This window comes from Martes martes, assembly GCF_963455335.1.
Source record: "Martes martes genome assembly, chromosome: 4".
Lineage (NCBI taxonomy): Eukaryota > Metazoa > Chordata > Mammalia > Carnivora > Mustelidae > Martes > Martes martes.
In genome coordinates, this window is record NC_137891.1 from 77,033,178 (window position 1) to 77,053,340 (window position 20,163).

The 20,163-nt window shown below is 43.1% G+C and overlaps 1 protein-coding gene across 3 annotated transcripts in view; it reads right to left on the reverse strand.

The window, feature by feature from the left end:
* RGS20 (regulator of G protein signaling 20) overlaps positions 1-20,163 on the reverse strand; it is a gene marked incomplete at its 5' end in the record, with an annotated part of 75,607 nt that overhangs the window by 30,428 nt on the left and 25,016 nt on the right. Inside the window, one exon of one of the 3 annotated variants that reach the window (XM_080801378.1) lies at positions 19,566-19,634. The exons of the other annotated variants lie outside the window; for them this stretch is intronic. Within the exon in view, the coding sequence (XP_080657504.1) occupies positions 19,566-19,634 (69 nt within the window). Of the gene's footprint in view, positions 1-19,565; positions 19,635-20,163 lie in introns of those variants that run through there. 3 annotated transcript variants of the gene reach the window in all.

Consider the following 20,163-nt stretch of genomic DNA (forward strand, 5'->3'; position numbering starts at 1 on the left):
CACGATCATGGCCTTGTGAAAGATTTTTGTATGTTCCAGAGTTGTTGGATATTGTCAACAAGACACTGTGAGAAAGGGTAGCGGGTATATGGGCTTCACAACCTTCCTGGATGATTTGTTTCACAGTTTCTCAAATGTGGAAAACATGCAAAGTCTTTGATGATGTAGCAGGAGGATCAGGCAAAGAATGACCTGATTAAGGGCACCTGTGTGGCTCAGTCAGTTAAGCAACTGCTCAGGTCATGATCTGGGATCGAGGCCCTATTCAGCGGAGAGTCTGCTTCTCCTTCTCCCTCTTCCTCCTCCCACCCTGATCGTGCTCTCTCTCTCAAATAAATAAAATCTTAAAAGAAAAAAAAGAATGACCTGATTAAAAATCTAGGGTAAAAGGTTAAAAATATGACATTGTTTGTTTTCAAAGGATTTTCCTCCTGAACTGGTCACACATTTATTAAGCCCCACCTGAAATAATCCGTGTTGCAGACGGGGGTCCTGTGGGGTGAGCCTGACTATCTCTGCCAAGGGCTTATGTACTAGGTAGAGAAACACAAAACCATGACAAAATATTGGTGAGATGCTAAAATGGTCGATACCCTATAGCATGTTGAGGAGTTGTGGACAGGGAAGGTCTCTGAGGATGGGAAAACTAAAGTGAGACCAACGATGGGTTGTTGTGCATGGGTGCACATGGATGTCGGGGGGGTGGGCATGCTTCCAAGAAGGAACTGCAAATATGAATGATACTGGTCCATCCCCGGAACATGCAGGAAGGGTGGTGAATTATAAGGGGATGGAGTGCTGAGGACACATGAGTCAGGGAGATGAGAATGGACTGGAGGCCTCAGACACCAGAGAATTTATGCAGGAGAGCACCAGAATGAGGGAATGGGTGGGTCACAGGTATGGGTTTCAGGATGAGGTTTCCATGTTGGTGCAGTTGGTCATGGCTGACCCTACGGATGATCACATAAGTGAGGGCTGAGGTGTAGGAGGGGAAAAGCCTTCTGGAAGTGAGAAATCAAGAAGCAGAGAGACCAGAGGGTAGCACAGGTCACTTACACGAATGTTGAAGAAATCAGGAACGAAGACAGGGCCAGCACTGGAGAGAAAATGACGCCCACGTTCTAGAGTCTTCTACCTGAGGGCAGGGGCCAGGGAGTGAGCAGATGACGGAAAGGAGCAGAAGCTGAGGTTCACTCTAAGGACATTCAAAAGAATGTCTAAGGACATTCAAAAGACTTCGAAAGAAGTATTTTTTTTTTTAGTTGTGGTAAATTTACATAACATAAAATTTATCATTTTAATCATTTTTAAGTGTACAGTTCAGTGGCGCTAAGCACACATACACTGCTGTCCAACCATCACCACCATCTGTCTGCAGAACGTTTTCATCTCCAATCTCTGAATTCATGAAACACTAACTTCCCATCCCCACCTCCCCCAGCCCCTGACAGCAGCCATTCTACTTGCTGTCTCTAAAAATATGAGTCGTCTAGGTACCTTGAATAAGTGGGACCACACAGTATTTTTTGTTTCATATCTGACTTATTTCACCCAGCATTGCGTCTTCAGGGTTCATCCATGTTGTAGCCCATCCCGGAACTTAAGAGTAGGGTATTTGAGGGAAGAATGTTTTCGAAGTGGCCATAGAGACACCCACTTAACTTCTAAGAATGGAAGTAAGTGGTAGAATCTCAGTGGAAAAATGCCTGCAATTACCAGGGCCCTGGGGGAAAGTACTGTCTTCTGAGAGTAGCCAAATTTCAGTGAGAGAAGGAAGGGAAGGGATGTTGAGACACTTGTGAAAACCTGGGGCATTCTGCTGGCAGACTGATTTCCAGAGAGCACGGCGGGCAGGAGGCTGAGGGGCATCCGATGAAGCCAGATCATGGAGGTATGCCTCCCTGTAGTGACCAGGATCAGAAGCCGGGTGGGAATACCAGGTTTATTTAGAGAAGTCCTGCAAGTCTTGGGCTGGCACTTAAAGAATAATCATTGAAAAATAATGAGCAATGAGGGGCGCCTGGGTGGCTCAGTCAGTTAAATGTCTGCCTTTGGCTCAGGTCATGATCCCAGGGTACGGGGATCCCAACATTGGGCTCCCTGCTCAACGGGGAGCCTGCTTCTCTCTCTGTTCTCTTCCTCCACCCTCTCAAATAAACAAACAAAAAAAATTAAAAAATAAATTAATAAAAAAATAATGGGCAATTGATCTAGAATTTCTACAACAGTATGTAGGGACCTGTGCCATGAAGGGAAGAGATCATGGGGCTTCAAGTCAGAGGGCCTACTTCTACTCTGACCTTTGCCACTTGTGTGGTCTGGACCAAACAACTTCATCCTCCTAAGCCTTCACCTCCTCATCTGGATATCAGCCTCCTGGAGATTGGCTCAAAGTCATAAATGAGAGAATGTACATGAGAGGTCTCTGAAGACTAGTTAAGTGCTACTCTAATGCCATTATTATTGTAAGTTTAATTATAATTAGTTATAATTATGGTGATTATGGATTATGGTGATTGCTACACACCCTGAATAGAGTAAAAAAGCCATTGAACTGTACACTTTAAGTGGGTGAATTGTATGGTATTATAAATTATCTCCCAATATAATATTATTAAAATGCTGTTACTTTATATAGACTTGTCACCTGAAACAAATGTAACATGGTTATCAATTACAATTAAAACAATTTTTTTTACATGCCATTTTTCAATTTACTTTAAAGGCAGCATGTTGGGCTGCATGGGTCCAGAAGAGCAGGGACACCGGGCGCAAGTTCAGTTCTGGCCCTAACGTGGGGACCCTCCATAAGTCATTTGCCTGTGCTGGGCTTCTGGTGGCTGAGTCATTTCTACTTGCTGTTTTGTAAACTTCACGTTCACTGAGCATGGTATTTAATCAGGCATTTTTACTTTTGTTAGGTATGACAAAGAATTCCATGACTTAGAGCTGAGACACATCAGGGCAAGGAAAGAAAGACGTGCAGGGAAGAAGAGTAAGGAGACAACACGCGGCAGGGAGGAGCAGCGACACACCAGTAACAGAGTTGCAAGTAGCGAGGGGGAGAGGGCTGTGGGTGCATGATCCAGCACTGGGGTGTAGTCGGAGTGTGGGCAAGCCACCCGACTCCCGAAGGAAACTCTACATCATGGCCCAGCACTGTGTATAACATCTCATGTTTAGACAGATTTTCAAGTCTATATCTGAAAAAGGAAGTGTCATGAAAATACTTTCCCGGGGCACCTGGGTGGCTCAGTCCTTTAGGCATCTGCCTTCAGCTCAGGTCATGATTCCTGGGTCCTGGAATTGAGTCTCAAGTCGGGCTCCCTGCTCAGCAGGGAGTCTGCTTCTCCCTCTGCCTCTGCCCCTGGTTGCATTCTCTCTCTTCCTCTCTTTCTCCCAAATAAGTAAATAAAATATTAAAAAAAAAGGCAAATACTTCCACAAACATCATGTTATAGTGGGAAATTCAGATGAACATGCCAGTCACCTTATATAGCATTTCAGTACTCTCTTGTATGTGGGAGTTGGTTGGTACAGAGATCCAGAATGCAAGCTCTTTCCCTGGTTAAAAGCACAAGAAGTGCTCTTCGGCCCAGAGAATGATCACGTTTATAGTCTTTCCTACATGCAACAGTGGAGACATGGTTCTCAAAGTGCATGTGGAGAAACAGACATGAGTAAAGCTTAACTCATTACATTTCAAATTTTATTTGATAGAGAGGATAGTGAGTAAGTGCAGTTAATCCCACATTGGCCCTCACTGTGTTCAATCTGCATATTTCATCTCTTTCCCTGGTTTTGAAATCTAAATACATCTAGAGCCCAGAGGGTATCATGTATTATGCATGCTTCAATATAGCCCTAGGAGTGTGAACTGAAATTTGATGTGAATTTAAATCCTCTATAAACTCACACTTACAAAACTGTCTAAAGTAAGGATGCAACTTCAGAGTGAAGCCAGTTTCTTCTTCGGTTCTGAAGTGATACAAGGAATATACCCACCCAACAAGAAAAGGGATAAAGGTCCTCTGTGCTCTCCTAATTGGCCCCAGACTCCGAGGTACACTCTGAATTCCTTTCCGTACCAGGACAAGGGAATGGAAACCTCTGATATCCTCAGATGCATTTCTGGAGGTGATACAGTTTCCTAAACCCAGAGAGTTCTCCAAATTAACAATGTGGAGGGGGAAATGCAATATAATCACCATCATCCTTGCTCAAGGCCAGCCAGGGAAAGTGCAGCTAGGAAGAGGCTGTGTAAGGGCGGGAGTGGGGAGGGTAGGGGGGCGGTGGAGAAACTGGGGGTAGGGGGTAGTGAACGGCTGCAAATCAAGGAAGCATTCCAGCCTCGCTGAGGGATAAGACTTCATCAAAGAGCTGGCCTAGAGCACACACTGTCAAGATCTTTTGGCAAACAGAGTTTCCTGTTACCCTTGCTGCATATGCCCAGAGTGGCCTGGTAACCGCTCTGTCAATGTTGAACTGACCCACCAAGCTTTTGAAAGGCCCTTAGAAAATAATGTTCTTAGTATCACTAAAAGGGGCTGGTCGAACAGACACGGTGCCCTTCTGATGCAATGCAGTAGGAAGTTCAAGCGCCACCCAGGAAGTGGTCTAGTCAAGTCACGGAACCTAAGCCTCTTCCAGGCTTTGGATATAACATCTAGTTTGCAGAAATTTAGGAAGTAGAGGAACACGTTCAGCGTCATGAGGAAAAAGTAAGTAAATCTATGATGTAGAATAATTCCCGGGGCACTGGATCCAGTTTCTTCCCCAAGTTAGAATACGAAAAAAAGACGGAGAGTAGACGAAATAGTCAGACAGAAACTAAGGAGAAACGATGTGATGTGGTCAGTGTTAGGGACTGAATTGGGTCCCCCTCATTTTTATGTTGAAGTCCTAATACCCAGTACTTCAGAATGTGACTGTATTTGGACACAGGGTCTTTAAAAGTGATGATTACGGTAAAATAAGGCCAGTGGGGTGGGGCCACAATCCAATCTAACTGGTGTCCTTATAAGAAGCAGAAATTTGGACACAAGAAAGACACTGAAGATACGTGTGCACACAGAGGAGGAGCATGTGAGGGCAAAGAAGAGAGAGACACGTCAGGAGAAACCAAACTTGCTCACACCTTGATCTTGAACGTTTAGCCTTCAAACTGTGAGAAAATAAAGTTCTGTTGTTTAAAGCACCCAGCTGGTGGTATTTGGTATGGCAGCTCTAGCAAATGAATACAGAGGTTAAGCGATGCTAAAATAGTGTTAACTTTGTTGGGTATGACAAAGGCATTGTTATTATTATATGGACATTACATTTTAAATGTGCTTATTATAAGATTATTAGATTTCTTAAAAGTAACAATTTTATTTTAACTGTCTTTAGTAAGTATCATTTGCAATGAAGCTTCCTATCATTGTCCCAAAGCAATTAGTTAGAACTATGAAAACTCTTATGGACAAGGCCTCCTTCTTTGATCACAAGCAAGAGTAAGCCCTCACCCAAGGCTGCAGAAGCCCCCCACCACTCTGGTCCAGTCTACTGGGGTTCTCCTAATCTGTTCTGTTTATCTGGCCACAGATCTTGCAGACATTAGGCCTGGATGACTATTTGCTAGTTGATGAACTACTTTTCCACCAATCAGAGCAGATGGGTAGTGAAATGTGTTAATGTACATGCAAATTAAGGATAATAAAAGTGTAGAAAATCTGTGTTCCTAAGTAACTAGCTAGATTTCTGTACTCCTTACAGGTCTGTCTGGGCAAATTTTTTGCTATGTCTCTTTTTACAAATTCTACCTTCCCACATAGAAAATTCTCCATGATCCTTAGTGGATAGAAGCATTGGGTCCTCAAACTTTGCCTTGTGTCCATTATTAGATGCTTTCATCCTGTGATGATCCCATCCTATTTAAAACTTTTAGATTGTAAGTGATTTGACTTTCTGAAAGCCTCGAGCATCAGAGTTACAAACACAGCCTTGGTGCACATAATTTCCCTCTGGCCCTTCTTCCTTAATACTTTTGGGGCTTGTTAAATGTCCTTAAGTTTTCCTGTTCATAGGAAAATGCTGAATATTAAGGTGGTGGATACCAAAAGGAACCTTAAGTTAGATCCTCTGACTTCATTTCCTATTGGAGATTGTCTTTCATTGAATTTTTGGTCTTGTCTTTCTGAAAAATTTTTAAGAGTGAACAGTTTTTCTAAGAAAAAACATTGCTAAGTGGTTGAACATCACATTTACTTTCACATAGACTGTTTCCTACAAAAACGCAGTAATACTTCACACTTATATTTAGGTTATAGATGAGAGGGAAGCAAAACTTTTCTGTAAAGGACCAGAGAGTCAGTACTGTAGTCTTTGCGGGCCGTATGGTCTCTGTAGCAACATCTCAGCTCTGCCTCTATTGGTGCGAAAGCAGTCACAGACATCATGTCACTGAATGAATGTAGCTGTGTTCCAATAAAACTTTATGGACATTGAAATTCAAATTTCATAACATTTTCATATGTCGTAAAATATTCTTTTCCTTTTGATTCCCCCCCCAACAATTAAAAAATGTAAATACTGAGCTTCTCGGTTGGTGACCACATCTAGATGCTAGGAGAGCAGTGTCCCCACAGAGAGCGCGGAAGCTCCACGTCCCTCCCCCATGCCTTTCCCTCAGCATCTCTTCCACTAGGCTGTGGCTGAGTTACCGACCTCCCCCATGCAAGAAGGAATGCTGCTAGCACACTGCCTTTGGATTTGAACTATAATTCTTCCCTGAGTCCCCAACATGCCAGCCCTAGCCCATCAAGACTTTGGATGTGCCAAGTTTCCACAATCGTGTGAGCCAATTCCTCGAAATAAATTTCTCTCTCTCTCTCTCTACACACACACACATACACACACAATAATTTTTTTAAAATGCAATAACCATTTTTAGTGTGCAGGTCATACAAAGCCAGGCAGCAGTCTGGATGTGGCCCAGGCACCCTAGTTTGCTGACCTCTGTAGTAAACATATAGAAAATCTCAGTAGATTGTTCATGGTTTCAGAAAAGAAAGTGCAGATTCTAGGGCAGTAATATCCCATTGATTATGCCAAAGAATCTCCCACCAGAACCTCGTAAGAATTTAGTACACAGCACAGCAAGCTACATTTCATAAAGAGCCTAACAAATTCTCATTTCTGCCTCCAGCCCAGACCAATCCCTTCATTTCAAAACACATCAAACCAGCGTCTACTCACCACGACAGCTGGAGCTTTTGTGGACATCAAAGAGTTTAGGGTTTAGACTAGACTCCTGAGTCTCCTCTTCTGCTCCGTTTCCTCTCCAATCTTCTCCAAGTCCATACATGGTGCCCCAATCTACCCACATCCGAGGAATCACCCTGATTCCTCTCTCAGCTGCTCAATCACTGGCAAGCTTGCCACTCCAGAGTGGACGTCCGGTCTACCCACTTCTCTCCAATTCCACTACCTGCCCAGCCCAGGTGGGCACCATCTTTTGCACAGACCACTACAGTGAGCTCTAATCTCCTTGCACTTTATTGCCCACAGATTTTCCAAGACAGTGGCAAGAGTTAAGTAGTTGCAATAAAGACCACGTGGCCCATAAACTCTAAAATATTTACTGATTAAATAGAGTCCACATTTTGTGAGTCCCTTCCTGTGGCCTTCAGTGGCAATCTACGACACTGGAAGAAAATCTAAACTCTTTATCAGAGCCTACTTTTTCTAAGTATGGCTTCCAAATAATGCAGTTTCTCCTTTATCTATATGAGCAAAGGTAGTAGTCATCACACCTTACATTTAATTTGTGAAATGATTGTGTGGATATTTCAAGATCCCCTTTTATCAATGGGGAACTCAGACTCACAGAGCTTGTGTGATATGCCCAACTCCCCAAAGTCAGCCCCCCAACAGACTTGAATGTAGATCCTTCGGCTCTAGGCTCGGGTCCATCCCACCACCCCACAGGGCCTTGCTCTCGATGGCACAGCTGTGCACGGGCCACAGCTGGACAGGTTTGGGTTATTTTTGGATACCCTTCTGTAAATGCCTCTGGAGTCCTTTTTCTAGCAGGGCTGCTTCTGATTAGAATGGAAATTCCAATGTACTACCGTGGTTCCATGCTCCTTTAGTGCTCCCAAGACAGTCTCTGGGGGCTGAGCTGATGGAATGCTTTTGTCTGCTGTTCCCAGGGTATATGTGGGAGAATCTCTGGTCCTCAAGGTTCTGGTTTTCTACAATTTGTGCCAGAATAGCTACTGAATTTTAGGTTCCTATCCCCCCTTGGCATAAAATGTTAAATAGCTAGATATGTAGAACAAACATCTAAAACTGAAAAAATTTCAAGTAACTGAAATGTTTAATGGTTGTGCATTTTGGCCTCCCTGTAGTACCATAGCTTTTGACAATCTTTTTGTGAGACAATATAAGGTGGTTAGATACAGAGATCCAGAAATAAAACCCCCATCCTAAGGGATACATTAAAAGGCTCACAGAGCATCTAACTCTTGATTTTGGCTCAAATCTTGATCTCAGGGTCCTGGGATCAAGCACTGTGTCGTTGGGCTCCGTACTCAGTGGGGAGTCTGCTTGAGGATTTTTCTCTCTCCCTCTGCCCCTTCTCTCCGCTCGTGCGTTCTGTTTCTCTAAAATAAGTAAATCTTAAAAAAAAAAAGTTCATAGATGACTAGTTTATTTTTTTTAAGGTTTTATTTATTTGAGATAAAGAAAGAGAGAGAACAAGATCAGGGGAGCAGAGGGAGAGAAAGAAGCAGGCTCCTGGCTGAGGAGGGAGCTAGACATGGGGATCATGTCATGAGATCATGACATGGCATCATGACCTGAGCCAAAGGCAGACACTTAACTGACTGAACCACCCAGGCACCCTGACAACCAGTTTCCATTAAGAAAACGTAATCTCTGTATATGTAGCTCCTGACTCTCAGAATACATATGATATATTTTAAATAAATATATGCTCTATCTAAATTAGTATTTATAGTTTTTTGGGGGGTAGAGGGAGAGAGAGAGAATCTTAAATGGGATGTGGGGCTTGATTTCATGACCCTGAGATCATGACCTGAGCCAAAATCAAGAGTTGGATGTTGAACTGACAGAGCCACCCAGGTGCCCCATAAATCAGTATTTATAGTTTTAATACATTCACGATTTTGAACATATCATTGAAAGATAAGGAAAAGAAATAAACACTTTTTTTCATTTATGACATTTGTTTAATATGCCCAGGTGAGTTTTTCACTTTCTTAGATTTTGCAGAATTGTACCTTTTTCGTACCTCTTTGCATCCTTTCATTGACCCTCCTTTAACCCAAATTTATTCAACATTATCTGGTCATGATGTTCAGATGTTTTTGTTACTAAGTACTTCATTTCACCAAAAGAACAGCAGAGTCTAATTAGTCATTTAAAGGGCCAGAAGTAATTTAACTTCTCCAACAAAGCCTTAGCTCTCATAGGAATTTGATAAATTCCAGTTTGTTGCATAACCAGATCCTACAATTCTTGTGCCTTGACTTAAATCTGCTCACAAACTGTAAGGAGTGCAGTCTCCCTAGAATTTGGAGGTCAGACCAGTGAAGCCCACTCTCACGATGCTGAGGAACTAAAGACTGAGGTACATCTGTGGCCTTGGAGACACAGACCGGAGGTGCTGTCCTGCTCTCTCAGGAGAGGCATGTGTATCCCAGAAACACCTTTCTGCCTCTAAGACTACTATTCTCACCTTCTATTTAGAGCAGAATCTAATTGTTTCCATATACTAGTGCAGTCTTTTAAAAATTTAATTTAATTTTTTTATTTGAGAGGAGAGTGAGCAAGCAAGCACATACGTGAGTAAGGGGGTGCAGAGGGAGAAGCAAACTCCCCACGGAGCAGGGAGCCCCACGCGGGACTTGATCCCAGGACCCTGAGATCATGACCTGAGCTGAAGACAGACACTTAATCGCTTAATCAACTGAGCCACCCAGGCACCCCTAGTGCAGTCTTTTAAAAAAGAAACAAATGCATAAGTCAAAATAAAAGTGTAGCTTGTAACAGAAAATTTAATATGAAGATTAGTTATATTTGAAGCATTCGTGGAGAGAATGTTAAAATTATTCCTAGCCCCCACACAGACTCTCCTCTGCAAAAATGAACCAGCTGTCCTTTCCAGAGAATACTGGTAGACTTTTTAAAGTATTTCCTAATACTGTTTTCTTATTGGCAACATCTTGTAATAAACCATACTGGTATGACACCAAGTAGTCAGTTGTGGACTTTACTGAGAGCAAACTATTTTGAATATCATTCTTTCTGTTACTAAATTTTATTTATTTTGTGGTCTACAAAACATAAAAATTTTGGTAGAATATGAATTCATAGATGTATTGAGTAATATTTTCATAGGTATTAAGTCATAGGTATAGGCTTTTTATATATTTAAAAAAAAACCCTTTTCAGAACCCTGTTTGAATGGTAAAAATCTTAGTATCTGTACCAGATAAAAATATATCAAAATATAAGTGTTTAAAATAAAATTATACATGTTCAGGGGCCTAAAATAATGATGGATACATATTAGAGGAATAATGATAATAGGTCCCACTTACTGAATGCTCTCTTGAAACTTCTGCTGCACATTTCTCATTATAAAGTAAGTGTAATTATTCCTATTATACATATTCAGAATTGGAGGCTCAGAAAACTAAGTGAGCAAAATAAAAATTCAAGCTCAGTTTTCCTTCATCCCAATGCTCATGTTTTTTACACTATGTAACTGCAATGTGAAGCATAAAGAGTTGCAAGGATCATAACATACTTCTTTTCCTTCTAACATTTTTAAACTCATAAAACATATAGTACACTTTACAGTTGTAAATGGCAAGGTTTTTTTAAATGGCAAGATTTTCAATGTTAATTTTCTCAGTTATATTGGAAACAAGTGATTTAATAGAAAGATGAAAATATGATCCAAAGATAGAAAGAACAAAAAGAAAGAAAAGAAACTTAATTCAGGAAAAATATCTTTAAGAAAAAAGACAACAGTTCAGGGCAGACCACAGTTCCTTTGCACCAACCAAAAAGGTCAGAAAAATAATTAGAATCACATTTCTAAAGACATCAAAGAGCTGTGGAAGCAAAAAGATTAAATTAAAATTTCTGAGAGGCACAGCTCTTCCAAAGTGAGAAGTCTGTCATCAGGTGTTTTTTCCCCTTGAGGGCATTTGCTGACTCTAGGCTTGGGTTGAGAATATAAAGGGACTCCATAGTCTCATGTGGGACAGCCAGTCCCCGTGTGTAACAAGACCACCCTCAAACACATAACTGGCCTCCTCCAGGCATTTACCAGATGTGGAAGCCACCTGGGTAAGGTGGGCGCAGAAAGCAAGCTCAAAACCTCTGAAGGGGACACTGAGTGTCTCAGTCTTTCAAGACTGAGAGATAGAAACCACTAGGCTCTAACTCTGAAGTCCAGGAGAACACACTTGAGGAATGGGAAAAAGCCAGAGGTTACCTATTTCTTATTAAAATTGCAACTGGCCCCAGCTCGTTTCAATACCTGTTAGTACTGAAGTGGACAGCTTCTCACCCTCACACAGGAAACCCCTCCAAGGGAGAGTCCTTGCTGGGGAACCATATTATCTGAACAAACACAGTTTCTTTACATACGATGTGTACATATAATAAATGTCAGGAGGTAAGTGAAGAGAGAGAAAAATATGATGGAAGAAACAAATAATAGATACAGACTCACAAACAATATCAATATTGGATTTAGTAGATAAGAATTTGATGCACGGGCGCCTGGGTGGCTCAGTGGGTTAAAGCCTGCCTTTGGCTCGGGTCATGATCCCAAGGTCCTGGGCTCGAGCCCCCCATTAGGCTCTCTGCTCAGCAGGGAGCCTGCTTCCTCCTCTCTCTCTGCCTGCCTCTCTGCCTACTTATAATCTCTGTCAAATAAATAAATAAAATATTAAAAAAAAGAATTTGATGCACAAAACTGATGAAAAGATGAATTTCATCACAGAATTTAAATGTATTAAAAAGAATCAAATAGACATAATACATTGTGAACAAAACACTTTCTGAAATTAACAGCTCCCTAGATGGCTTGATGGAAGCCTGGGCACAGCAGAAGACAGGTTAAATAAAATAATACACAGGTCAAAAGAAAGTATTCGAAGGGAAAAAGAGAGACCAAACAAGCAAACAAACAAATAAAACAGAGCATAGAATAAGATACACAAGGGAAGAAAGGCCAAATCTAACATATGCAGAACTTTTTTTTATTAAATATTTTATTTATTTGTTTGACAGAGAGAGAGACAGACAGCGAGAACAGGAACACAAGAATGGGAAGTAGGAGAGGGGAAGCAGGCTTCCTGCAGAGCAGGGAGTCCGATGCGGGGTTCAATCTCAAACAACTAAGCCACCCTGGCACCCCTGTAGAATTTGAGTCCCAGAAGCAGGAGAGAAAGAGAGAAAACAGGCAAGAAGTTGTTGAGTGAACATTTCCCAAAATTGATGAATGGTATCAATCTACAGATAAAAAAGCTCAGTGTGTTGAAAGCAGGACAGATACAAAACCACACATTTTGTGGCAAGTCAAAAACAAAGAGAAGAATTTTAAATCAGTCAGAGGAAAAGCTGTATTACCTTCAGAGAAGCAGGACTTTTCAACAGAACCTACAGAAGTCAGAAGATAACGGTTTGAGAACATAAAGGCAAGGCACAGACTGGGATGTGCAATACATATGGACACACGCACATTTTTGACAATAACTTATATCCAGAATATATAAAGAACTCTTATGAATGAAAAAGAAGACAAATACCACAACGGAAAAGTGGGCCAAAACTAGTAGAGACAGTTTATAATAGAAAATACACTAAAGAGTCAACAAAAAGATGCTCAACATCATTAGCAATTAGAGAAATATAATTTTTTAAAGATTTTAAAAAAAATTTAACAGAGGGAATGGGAGAGGGAGAAGCAGGCTTCCCACTGAGCATAGGGCCCAATGTAGGACTTGATTCCAGAACCCTGGGATCATGACCTGAGCCAAAGGCAGACACTAACCAAAGGAGCCACCCAAGCACCCTAAAAAACAAAACAAAACAAAACAAAACCTAAAACCTTAATGAATTACCAAAACACTGCCACCAGAGTGATTAAAGTTAAATAGGTGGACAATGGTAAGCGTTGGTGAGGTCACGAAGCAATATATTGCTGGTCAGTTGTAAATTAGTTCGGAGTGTAAAAACAGTTTGAAAAACAGACAGTATCTCCTAAAGCTAAACATATTTACCCAGCAATTTCACTCCTGGGCTTCCAACAGAAATAAGGCTTATGTTTATCAAAAGACTTGAATAAGAATACTAATATTAGCATTATTCATAATAGCCCCATACTAGAAACAACTCAAATGTCCTTCAACAGAAGGAATAGATAAATAGATGAAATAGATAAATAAACTGTATTGTGTTAACACAAAGGAACACTGCACAACATTGAAACATCACAATATGTGCAACAACAAGAGAATCTCTAAAAAATAACGCTGAGCTAAAGAACCAGATGCAAAGAATATGTACTATATAATTCCTAAGAAAAGGCCCAGCTAATACAGGTGACCATTGAACAACATGGGGGGTTGGGCTGCTGACTGTCCCCATGCAGCTGAAATTTTGCCTATAAGTTTCGACTGCCCCCAAACTTAACTATAGAGCCTACTGTTGCCTGGATGCCTTACCGATAACATAAACAGTTGGTTAATACACGTTTTATGTTCTATGTATTATACACTGTATTCTTACAATAAAGTAAGCTAGAGAAAATAAAATGTTATTTAAAATGTCAGAAGGAAAATGCTTCTGTAGTAGTGTAATACATAAAAAAGAAAAAAGTCCATGTATAAGCTGACCCAAGCAGTTCAAACCTGTTTTTCAGGGTCAACTGTATATGGTTTGAAAACTTATAAGAGTGGTTATCTGTGGGAGTAATGACTGGGAAAAAGTAAGAGGGGGTCTTATGGATACGAGCTGAAATTATCTGATATCTTGATCTAGAGCAGTGGTGAGTGATCTTGCCCCCCAGGAAACATTTGGCAATGTCTGGAGACATGTTTTGTTGTCACATCTAGGAAAGGGTTCTATTGGCATCTAGGGACAGGGACGCTGCTAAACATCCTACAATGCATAGGACAGTCTCCCAAATAGGCAGGTATTTAGTTCATAATGTCGATAATGTTGAAGTTGAGAAATGTTCATCTAGATGACAGGAAGTTACATGGGGCTATACTCATGTAAGGTTGATTAAGTTGTATATTGAAGATGTGTACACTTTACTATTTAAGTTATAACTCAAATAAAGAAGGGTAAAAGTAATAATGTCACAAAAGTACTTATAGCTCCTCACTGAAATTTAGCAAACTTATATAGAAACTCTTTGCAGTTTTATGTGTAAGTCTAATTCATTAGCGTCCTAATGACGTGAATTTGCCAAGAATTACACTAAGTTAGGAAGAATGGAACCATTTAGTTCTCATCCCCATTAAATGCCAAAAAGTATCTATACTTCCCTGTGTAGCAGAAGATGTATGAATTAGTAACTGGGTTATTTGCTAGGAAAGGATATTTGTAGAAACACAATAAAGGTGTATGTAAATTCCACATGTCTGGGATTTTCTTGGAGCCATTCTGCTGAACCGGCTTGGGAGATTGCTGCAAAGCTGCTCCCTACTTAATGCCCTGTATTTCTGTCCAGAAGATACAGAAAAATACACATGTACTTTGAAGCAGTAGTCTAACCTTTGTTCCCAAGATAATAACATTTTGCCACTAATTACCAATAATTAAGAAATCTACTAGTCCCTTACATGTCATTACCACTCCACCCCGAGATGTCAAATTTGTTGGCAAAGGTGGGGTAAAGGCATACGTTGCATCATTCTTTCCACTGTCTTACATAAATGCAACAGCTGTATAAGTTTATGTTGATCTAGCCATGCAGCCCAAAAAGGATTACAAGTGCTGGGAGCCGGTAGACTTGGAATAGCACCACAAACCTGTGTTCCAGCTCCTGAGCGAATACCGTTCAGTTGTGTGAGGGGTGATAGGCACCTGAGGAGCCAAATGGGAGAACGAAGTGTACTCCTGTACCTCATTGTTGGGTTGACCTGCAGATGTACAACCCAGGACCGCAGGAAGCCAAACTGCTAAGTAACTGCCTGAGATGTGGTTGTCTAAAATCCCAACACTAACATGTACTTTAAAAGGATTTTACAGTTTGGAGTAAAATTAAGTAGTAAGAAGAAATCAAGCACATCCAAACCAGAATAGTTAACTGGCTTTAAAAAATCACTCAAGTAACTGAAGTGAAATATCCCTGCGAGGCAAGAGCGCATATTACTCCTATTTCACAAATGATTCCCCGTGCAAATAGCTAGAATCTAATAATCGGGATTAGAATCAGAGCAATTTATTCTATGAATCCACCATCATGTAATATTCCCTTGTGCTCTTGGTCATATCAAACTTTATTATGAATGGCCACCACGGAAGCCCATTCAATCGTACTATGAACTGACTCACCCCATGCAGTGTTGTCTAGATTCTTGAGCTGCTCAAGGTAAAATTCAGAGACCATCTCAAGTAGGTGCCGGGTAGTCAGTGACTCACACTTCTTGTATTAAATGCTAAGCTCTGACTCAGAGTGAACGCTGTTAGCTGCTGACTGGTACTATACGTATTTGACTAGAAGAAGCTCACACCATGACTCACCTGGTGGTACACTGGAAACCAATCTGAAATATTCCCAATTGGACAGTGATTCACATTCTAATCATACTGGGACTTGACTTAACACATGTGGTTTCAAAACCTGATTCTGCTAAACTGGCTTGGGAGATTGCTACAAAGTCACTCCCTACTTAATGCCCTGTATTTCTGTCTAAAAACATGTGGTAGGTATACAGAGGTGCAAAGTCAAGGGTAAGATATCCCAGTTCATGCACTGGAGAGAACCATGGTTTCCTTCATGAAGGAGGCAAGTACCATTCCTACAAGTGCTTTCTCTGGAGGACACATCGTTCCTATAATCCTAAATAACTTTGTAAGGCTAGATGCTTACTTGAAAGCTCTGCCATACAATTCCTAAACTGCTCGTGTGAGAGCCCGACCTTGAAAATACCTGCTGCACCTCTCTGTGGAAGGTGAATGTCATTATACGTGCATTATACATGCACTAATGAAAGAACTGCAGGATTTTAGGAATTGATATTCAAGTGCCTGGAGTGGAAATCCTTATTTACCAAGCCACTGCATTAGAATAAGAAAGCGTCCCCCACTTCACTCTTGCTTGTCCACAAAATCTGGAATAATAAAATCTCCTTCTATGTAAATTTGAAGGTCTTTCCTAAAAAGCTCTCTTAAGTCAGCAGGAAGGAGATTTTCAGAATTTAAGAAAAGCTCAAAAGTGATTTCTAAGGAAAAACTGCTACAAGGGATTAATAGAATATGCAACCAAATGCATACTCCAGTGGGACCCTGAATTCTAGTGGGGGCTTTGCCTCTGGCTTGATCTGTGACCTTAGCCTAGTAAGTTATGTAGTTCTACCTTCTGCTGTGCGGGACCATGATGAAGCTGTGGGACAGTAGCCAAATTATTGTCCCGTCTTTCTCGTGTGGTATATAACACATGCTTGTATATTTTCCCTTATGTAATGACTTCCAGTTTCCTATTTGTTACAGGTTCATAAACCCGCAGTAAACAGGAACACATCAGTGTGGTGTATAAGAGCCTTAGATGGCGAGTCAGAAGACCTAACTCTAATCGTATTTGGAGCCCTATTTAGCTGGAGATCTCCAGTAGGGACCTCCACCCTCTCTGAGTATTTTCTCAGCTGTAAAGGGAAGGAATCTGAGTTTTGTTATCCTATGTATTTTTTTCTCTATTTTTGAAGTGATCTCTGTGCCCATCGTGGGGCTTGAACTGACAATCCAGAGATCAAGGGTCTGAACCAGCAGGCACCCCTATCTTTCTATATTCTTGATATTATAAGAGTATTTTGGCTAAAATGTTTACAATCATCTTAGAGAAGTTAGCATTTCTAGCTTGCAAAGTAAGTTTCCAGATTCTCTTAAATACAGCTGACCTGGTGCAATATTTTAATGGAGACCTTGGATTTTCTGTATAAACCATGACCTAGTGTGTATTTTTTATGCACATCATTTAACAAAATGAAACATTTTTTGAAGGTTAAAGATTATTTTCAAAAATGCTGTTTGAAATGTGTATATAAGTATTTCATAACTATTTGAAATAAAAAGAGTCCAGATGGTATACAAATGCACTATATTTAAAATTTACATATCAACATAGGAAATATTTACTGTTTTTCTAATTTCGGTGATGGACATCTTCTACTTTGATATACATTCTCTTTATAGCATATCCAAAAAAATGCATTTTGTTCCTGATCTTATTATACAGTATTTTGAAAGCTACTTAGCCAATTTTGCATAAATACAACAATAGTAATACTAGCTCTTGTTTGGTATGTGACAGAGCTCTACAGTATTAATTTACTGAAAGCTGGAAGCTACCCAGTAAAGTAGGTACAGGTACTTTTTCTTATCCTCATTTTACAGATGATAAAGAAAAGGCACCAAAATGTTAAGTTACTTCCAGAAGTCACACAGCTAGGCTAGGATTTGAATCCAGACAGTTACAGAACTTGAACTCTGACTTATCAGGCAATACTGCTTCTCATATGCATTACTGATACACGAGATAGAAGATGTTATTTAATGAGTAGAATGTACATAGGATGAGGCCCAATAGAGGTTATGAGCAAAAATTAGGTTATGAACAAAAACAAGAATTTACAGTTGGAGTCCTTTCATTACAAATGTCCTTCCCAAGTCTAGGGACGAAATCAGTTCGTTTTTTGAACTCGGACACTTGTGTAGTCAATTCCATAATCTGCAATCACTAGAAGAAAAATGAAGCCAAGCCACGCTGGGGCCCTGTGTCCCGGATGAGGAGGTCAGACCCAAGTGGGATGACTGGGGGTTGGGGCAGGAAATTCCCAGTCCAGAGGCATGAAGGAGCCCAGCGGGCGAGTGACTACTTTTGCAAGGCGGTGAACGAGAGGAGTCCCGCCCTCACCGCCCGCACTTGCCACGTTTGGGACGCCCTGGGAACTCCAGCTAGGCAGCCCCGTTGGCACAGTCGGGGTCCGAAAGAGCCCTGGGCCTCCGCTGGATTCAAAGAAAGAAAAGAAAGGAGGAGAGAGTTCCCCTCTGGCGCTTTCCTTCCTCTGGATAGAAAATGCATTCACTTTCACTCCTGTAACTGTCCGCTGCTGGCCTCGAGGGAGCCGCAGCAGCACCCCGGGCTCCCAGTCCGTGCCCGCGTCCCGGGCTTCGAGCACTCTCCGCCGCCGCATCCCGCCCGCCACTGGGGTCTTGCAAGGCCCTAGCCGCTCGCCCGGATTTTCCTCCGAAACTGGCGAGTCCCACTCCTGCCTCGGAGCTCGGTCTCCAGCAGGGCCCTTCCCCGCCCACTCACCACCCACGCCTGGTGGGCAGGTCGTAGAACCGAGACTCCCCAGTGCCCATCGTTTTCCGCTCACTCCCCCCGGACGCGGAGCACAGAGACCCCGCCCGCCAACGCCCACCCGCCCAGCTAGTTCCTAGGCCCCTGCAACGCCTCCTCCCCACAGCCGGGGGAGGGGAATCGCCACGCACACCCACCCCTAAAGGTCCTACCATCCCTTCCCGCGGGCGCGACTTCCCTCCTAGGTCCCCTGCGCGCCCACGCCCCCTTCCAGTCTCCGCAGCCTGGCTGCCGCGACACGTTCCAACTTACCTAGCGCCTCTCGGAGAGGGCGGAAGATTCAATCGCCCGGGTTTGTTTAAGAAAAACACCCGCGGCGCCTGCACCTTAACCGCCTTGTCCAAGGGTGCGCGGACAGTTCAGTCCATTGGGTTTTCAAGAGCGTGAATGCGGACACCCAGTTGGACCCTCCAGGGTGCATGTGCAGGCGCTTCCCCGTCCCCCGCCTAAGTTGCGCTTTTCTTAAAGGGAGGTTCTGTGATTCAGGGAGTGTCTCCTCTTCCGTCCTACCTGCGCTCAAACTCTCTGTCTCGGGCGCCCGGCCCGGCGAGAATGCCGACGTTTCCACAGCCTGGAGTTCCCCAAATCTACTTGGGGGGTCAGTACGCATTTTAGTCTTTAAGGGCTACCCACTCACTGACCCCAGGCCACAGAGGTTGAATCGCGCGCACTCCCCGCTGGACCTGGCAGAAACTGATCCTGGTGGCTGGGGCCCCCCCCTTGAGACCCAGTCACACCCTAAGCCCATACACCCCCAAAATACGCACTGACTGACCTACCGGGCAGGACCCGTGGATGAGCAGACTTCTGCCATCGCGGCGACGACCAGAACTCCAGGTCCTGCCCTGCGTGAGCGTCCCGCTTGGCCCCGGCCACTTCCCAGCCCGAGGCCTTAGAGGGAGTCCGAGAAGGGGAAAAGGGTTTGAAGATGCGGGGTACTCACGATTTCACCGTCCGCCGGGCGAGCCGGAGGGTAAGCTCCGGCCAGCTCGCCTCCGTCGGCCGTGCGCATGCGTCTCGCGTGTGCCTTTTTTTTTTTTTTTTTTTTAATTACATTACCAACTGGTGGCCTTACTACGCCCGCGATTGCTTTCCCCGGTTTTCCTTTTCTTCTGGCTCTCGGTCTTTCCTCTCACCTTCTCCCTCTCTCACGCTCCCTCAGCTAAGCCTCCTCCCCGCCCCCTCACTCCCGCCTCCCCAGCCGGGCTATCCCGGTCTCGCCTCCCTTTTGCGGCGGCGCGCTCCACTGCGGCGGGGGCTGGGGGGAGCCCGGCTTCAAGCTGGACCCAGTCCGCGGCAGGACTGTAGCCCTCTCCTCCAGCCCGGAATTAGGCAGAATCCAGAGTGTGGGCGTTAAGCCAGGCGAGCGCGAAGAGAGTCTGCAAGACCCCCTCTGCGCTCCCACCCTTCGGCGCGCGGGGGCTGAGCTAGACTCGGCTGTGCGGGAACGTGCGCTCAGACCTTGTGAATGAAAGGGGGCGGTGGGTGGTGCAAGTGTGAGTGTGCCGGGGGGTTGGTGCGCCGCGCGCCGAGGGCGTGCT